A 6,000-nucleotide genomic window follows, 5' to 3' on the forward strand; every position below is an offset into this window, starting at 1 on the left:
GAACATAGACCACTATGAAAATTTCAACAATTACAGTTGCTGTAATACCATGGATACAAGATGTAGGCATTTGATGAATAACTTGCACAACAAGTGTACAAGGTACAAAGTATGGCATCTACATAACTACAGTTCTATAGCTTAACTTGCGGCTAATCTAACTAATACAGGAGTAGTATCGGATAAGGTTACATGTAATGCTGAGTTTCCATTAATGCCAGCTTTTGTCTTTGTCATCCTAGGTCTAGCATTTACTTCAGGAAACCTGTAGATGTTGAGGATGTACCTGATTACTATGACGTTATTAAGAAACCCATGGACCTCACCACCATCAAGAACAAGTGTGTGTGTCTGGACTACTGCTCACCACAGGTCAGGGACATACCATGTGTAATGTAGGGGTGTGTAGGAACAATCAGGGAATATCTAAACATGCAAACTACACATGCAGTCTAATGCTTACATGATATCATGCCATACTAGGGGTGGGTACCGGTACAGAAAATTCAGGTCCGGTTCAGGTTCAGAGGATCAGGTTCAGATTTGGGCCTGAACCTGGACCTGATTTAGTATGGAAAAACTTGTGAATGGACGATACTCAAAACAATGGTCCATTTCGCAACAAAGCAATCGATTTTGTGGAGTATGCGATTCCCACTGGCGTTTTAAAGTCCTACCAGGCTAACTGCCTCTGTACTATTGACTGTAAAACTGAAAAAACTAGAAATGACTATAGACTCTACTCTACTTTGCTCTTGTTATTTTCCTCGACCGGTAAGCCCTAAAACGTGTGAATGGCTGATCATATAATCTGTTAATTTTCCAATAGGTCCAACATCCGGTCCACCGCATTTTTCAGGTCTGTTTTTTCTGGACCGGTCCAATAAGAAAAATCGGTTTTGTACCGGTACACTGAACCGGTACCCACCCCTATGCCATACCTGTGCTGTGATAGCATTCAATACTGGTATTCCAGACTGGTTGATAACTTTGGTTATCACATGGGGTTGCTCTACTGTTATCACGCAGGCATCCATAGAATCATTTGAATGTGCGTCACAAGAAATTTGAATACTGGTTTAAGACGTCAGAATTGCTGTTACAATTTTCTGCTTGAGGATTCCAAATTTTCTCTCAACTTCTGCATTACTTCTCATTGGAATTTCTGTTCTCTAGGATGGATATTGCAGCATTAAACTCGTATGCATGAGGTCTTCCTCAGTTTAAATAGATAAAGCTACAACTATAAGAAGTTGGCTATAAGAAGTTAGCTATTAGTGAGTTGAAAACTTGCATGGACTAATTATTTTTTCTGAAAGTTCTCCTTTTGTCTCCTGTTCCCAGGAATTTATCAATGACGTGTCCTGCATCTTTGACAATGCACACGAGTACAACAAGATTGGCTCCGACATCAGGGACAAGGCGGACACGTTAGAGAAGTACTTCATGGAGCAGGTGGAGGAGTTCCTACCCTCGTACGATTACCCCCACAAGGAAGACGCAGCGATACACGGCATGCACAACGACCACTCCTACACATCCCCAGGAAAATCTGCCACCAATGGCAAACGATGAACTATACACACCACAAAATTGTTTCATCGCAAAGGCAGAAACCTTCAACCCAATGCATTTCTTATCCACGCACACTCGCTCTCCGGTTAATAGCTGTTGCTCTTTGCTTTCTGTGTTGTGGGGGTTAGACTCGAAGTTGTCAAGCTTGCGGTAATTTGGTATGAGATCTCAATTCTAATTGGTTCCTAACATTTGTGATATGAAATCTGATTGGCCCTCCTCACCATCGAACCCAATCATGATGCTTGAAGCATGCTGCTGGATCTTTTTTACCAGACTATTTCAAGGTGCTTGTTTAATGTGTATTTATTCTGACTGCTTGCTTGATATTAGGTCATTAGTAAGCAGTAACAGCAACTTTGTACTCAGCAAGGACAAAAGTAAGTTGTGAGGGCTGTTCCAATGATTGTTCAGAGGGAGGAGCAGATATGTCTAAATGCCACAACAAGAATAGAAATTTTCGTATCTGGTAGGCAAGGTTTCCCTTTTTAAGAGTTTGGGTTGTATGTAGAACATTCCATTTTATTCACGGGGTATGTCCACAGACTCCACACCCCGATACAGCAGGGACTACCATGTAGATAAAACCTTCTGGATACCCCCTTGTAAGAGTTTAGACTCTTCCAAAGAGAAACTGCTTCAAACCATACCACTTTGTTTCGTCATGGGGGTGATTGGTAAAGAAAAGGCGAATTAAAAAATCGCACAGCTTAACTTTACATGTCTTAGTTTTCAAAAAGATATTTGCTGTATTTTGCAAGTTAAAAAAAAAACATGTAGCATGCTTGTAACTTGGGCACATTTTGATGGTGTCGACTTGTGGTGGTGTGGAACTAAACTGGGTATAAATGAGACCAAAAAAATTAGAATTCTACTGTAAATTGTAGCTTGTGTTTCCACGTAAACCAGAGGATTTTATTATGATTTCGTGTCAGTTTTGGAAGTAATTTATTTCTGAGATATCTTAAGCGATGAACTTGTTTTAGTACCACGTTTGAAGTAGGTATTGTTTCCTCCAACATTTTGAACACTGCATTGATGCAGTAACATCTATTTCATGCATCAAGAGTCTAGTTAGCTATTTGCAACCACAACCCCTTTGCTGATTGGTCAGAATCATGATTGAATCATTGTGCAGCTTGTAAGTTTTTTTTATCCTATAGAAACATTCCATCCCTATGACAATGAAGGATAGACATAGCAGGTATACATAATACATCATCATACAGAATGAAATAAAACACCCGGATAACATACCTTAAACTAAAACCTTTTAGAGATTATTCAGTTTTTTGGCAACGCCTCAGGGACGAGCCAAATGGTTTACTATTCATTTTCTATCTATATTTACATGATGATGATTTACATCATGTGTACACAATGAAGTAACAACATGCTGTCTAACCGGTTGAATTTCTGCTGAACGAGACAAAAGTTTTATGCTGAACATCCCTGGAATTCGCACATGGTCCGTTGCTATAGGTAGCAACTTAGTGGAACTTCTGTATGAAATTCAGATGTTAAGAAAAATGCTATCTTTCATGATGACCTCTTCCCTATCAGCTTTTGTATATACATTTTGTAATAGTCTTTTAATGCTCTCTCAGTTGTTGTGTATCCAGATCACATTAAAATTTCGAAAAAGGAAATCTGAAGCTCCCTTGTCATTTTTTAGCCTACCTGTGCTCTGCATTTTATTAAAGCACCCATTTTCTTTAACTACATTGAAATGCTTAATTTTATTAATGGATGCATCTGTGCACACGTCAGTTTTTGTCTGTTCCCCCACTCCCAAGATTTTACTATACTTCAAACATACAAAGCTGCAAAATGAGTTAATACGACTGGCATGTAGATACTGTAAGTTGTAATTAAAAAAAATATCTGAAAATGAACACGCATCAGTTTCGGGGTTTCCAGAGGATGTCATCCATGTAATCAAACCAACTTAGCCTGTGGTTAAAGTAATATTGTCTTGCTGAGGTTTAACATTCATTGGCATAATACCGGTCATAAGCCTTATACCGGTGGATTAAAAATAGTGGAACTTAAAGAGATCTACACATGCAACAATAGTTATTTCTGAGGTATGCACACTTCAGACATCTAGGTGTCCAATACATAATTTACAAAGCATCGATAACAATGCATTCGAAGACAACAAGGCCAAAAGTTTTCAGGTCATTTTCGGGGCAGGCGAGCTCGTCGTGGGACAAACACACTGTCACGTTCATCGCCAGATTTGTAGATAATAATCACGTGCTCACGGCACAAGACGAGCATGATTCAACAGCAATCTTGAATTTCTTTTGGTGACCTACAACTCGTGTAAAAGTGTGAGGAACCGTTGCATAATAGCCCGGATCTACGGCTGAATGGGTCAAATTGAACGTACGCCGCCATTTTCCCGCCATTTTAAATGCTACGGCCAGCAGTAAAGTTTTACGTCATAGCGGTTGTGACGGACCAAAATTAAATGGAAATTCTTGTCAGTATACGCCCATTTTCTCGTGACTTTTTGTATGCTCATGCAGATTTTTGTTTTGTGCAACTACTAACAGGAAAGAAAGGAACAACAGAGGATGAATAAAGGTACATAGCGGCAGTTAATTGTGCCGTGTTTCGTTCGACCGGTATAGTGCACCCCCTTCCAACCACGCGCCCGTTCTCCGTGCAATTCCGCGGTGTGTTCCAATTACGATATTATGTTTTTAGCAGGACCAGAGAGACAAAATAATTTACACAGAAGAAGTGGCAAAGGTAAGCTGTAACAGCAACATGTAACTGGAGAAAATGATGCGTTGATCATTTGCCAAATTAGCATTGCTTGAGAAATTGCAGTAAACCGACCGGTATTATGCCAATGGATGTTATATTCATTTTTGATGTTGCTTGACAACAAGTACTATGTTGTAAACAACAAACAGTCACAACATTTAAATGTTCCAAAATTTTTTGACAACTTCAGTATTTTTTATTCAGTACAAAACACAAGCTCTAGATAGTGGAGTCGCTTAGCACTACTAGCTACTGAAAGCATCAAGCTTCACTCAATTGACAATGACAGAATATCAGTAACCATAAAATGATGACATGATGACACTTGAGCTCACTGATATATCATGACATGCCTGTTGGAAAACATGGCAAGAAAGAAACTTACTAAAATCAGTATTCTGTATACCCGTCACATTACACAAAAATCAATCAGACGACGATTCTGCGCAATCGCCCGAGCCATTATTGCACAACAATTGTACAATGTACAAAGTATGGCTTGTATGTGACAGGGACGGTTTTCAGGTGAAAAATATGCGCTACCCTCTGTCGATCTTAAATATGGCCAGTCTTCCATCAATACGCCCGAAGACCGTGGATAATGTGACGGGTAGTAGCCATGTTAAAAGTTAGAGATTCTGTCATCACAATATTAGACTTTGTTACATAATTTATATAAGTTATTGAAATACTGCAACCTACCACAATCCACACTCTATTATACAATAGCCCATGCAACAACACATGCAACAACGATAATGAAAAACAAATTTGTCTACAACTTAGCATATCTTTAGCTTTACAAGGGTGGAATGTTTCAATACCTTCACATAGTTTCACAATCAGTAAGCAATACCATAAAAGTGAATAAAGGGATCATCTTATACAAATAACTAACATTAAGTCCACCACCAATTAGAAGGTCAGGTCACTTTTCTAATGAAATAGACCATAAATAGATACTGTAAATGCTGTTACATTTGCGATGTTTGATTTTGCAGTAGGGATCAAAAGGAGACATTTTTAAGTTTGCAGTATCACTTTAGTCAAATATTGTACAGTCATGGAATCACCGGTTTCAGTGCATGAATGTACAGTGGACACCAACTAATTGCATCACTGCTATTGGCATAAGTCTGGGATTTGCATAAAATTCTGAAAACTGTGTATAATACCAGTTTTGACGTGTGTGTATGGTTATTTCAATTGGTTCCCTGAGTCCGTAACCAGCACCACCACCCTCCCCCCGCCGCCGATCGTGTGGACTCTCCTAGGGTTATTGGACCAAGTCGGGTAAACGAGTAAAATTCGCTGACAAATCGCTGATGCCAATAGCCGACTTCTACTGTAATACAATTTTTCTCAAAATCGATACCATCAAGCTGTACCTAAAAGTATATATTTTGATACTTCTAAAAGTGGGGATGGCCGATATAGCAAAACTCTAAGCTGACGCTACTTTTCGAGCTTGGAAAGCATGCAGATACAGCCGCCTTTGGGGCGAAGCGTGCTGGCTTCCGACACAGCAAAGGACTGGTTAGGGTCCAGCTCAAACTCCAGCTTCTGGAGGAACTTGCACAGCAGCACTTTGGCTTCAATCTGTGGAGAAATCAGAGATTCAGACCTTAGTTATTACCAGTATCAACT

General features: G+C 39.5%; 2 protein-coding genes across 4 annotated transcripts in view; one reads left to right on the forward strand and one right to left on the reverse strand.

Annotated features, from left to right (window-relative positions):
- The window catches only part of LOC118425252 (tyrosine-protein kinase BAZ1B-like), a 31,277-nt gene extending 28,053 nt beyond the window's left edge, over nucleotides 1-3,224 (forward strand). Inside the window, exons 23-24 of the mRNA XM_035834026.1 lie at nucleotides 243-372; nucleotides 1,345-3,224. Of these exons, the coding sequence (XP_035689919.1) occupies nucleotides 243-372; nucleotides 1,345-1,575 (361 nt within the window). The 3' untranslated portion in view covers nucleotides 1,576-3,224. The remainder of the gene's footprint in view (nucleotides 1-242; nucleotides 373-1,344) is intronic.
- A 1,282-nt stretch (nucleotides 3,225-4,506) lies between these two features.
- Nucleotides 4,507-6,000, reverse strand: part of LOC118426351 (cholesterol 24-hydroxylase-like) — a 16,949-nt gene continuing 15,455 nt past the window's right edge. For 2 of the 3 annotated variants that reach the window (XM_035835678.1, XM_035835679.1), the window contains exon 16: nucleotides 5,766-5,952. In XM_035835678.1, the coding sequence (XP_035691571.1) occupies nucleotides 5,809-5,952 (144 nt within the window). In that variant the 3' untranslated portion in view covers nucleotides 5,766-5,808. Of the gene's footprint in view, nucleotides 5,953-6,000 lie in introns of all 3 variants that reach the window. The other variant, XM_035835680.1, reaches the window with a different exon arrangement.

This window comes from Branchiostoma floridae, chromosome 11 (assembly GCF_000003815.2).
Source record: "Branchiostoma floridae strain S238N-H82 chromosome 11, Bfl_VNyyK, whole genome shotgun sequence".
Classification (NCBI taxonomy): domain Eukaryota; kingdom Metazoa; phylum Chordata; class Leptocardii; order Amphioxiformes; family Branchiostomatidae; genus Branchiostoma; species Branchiostoma floridae.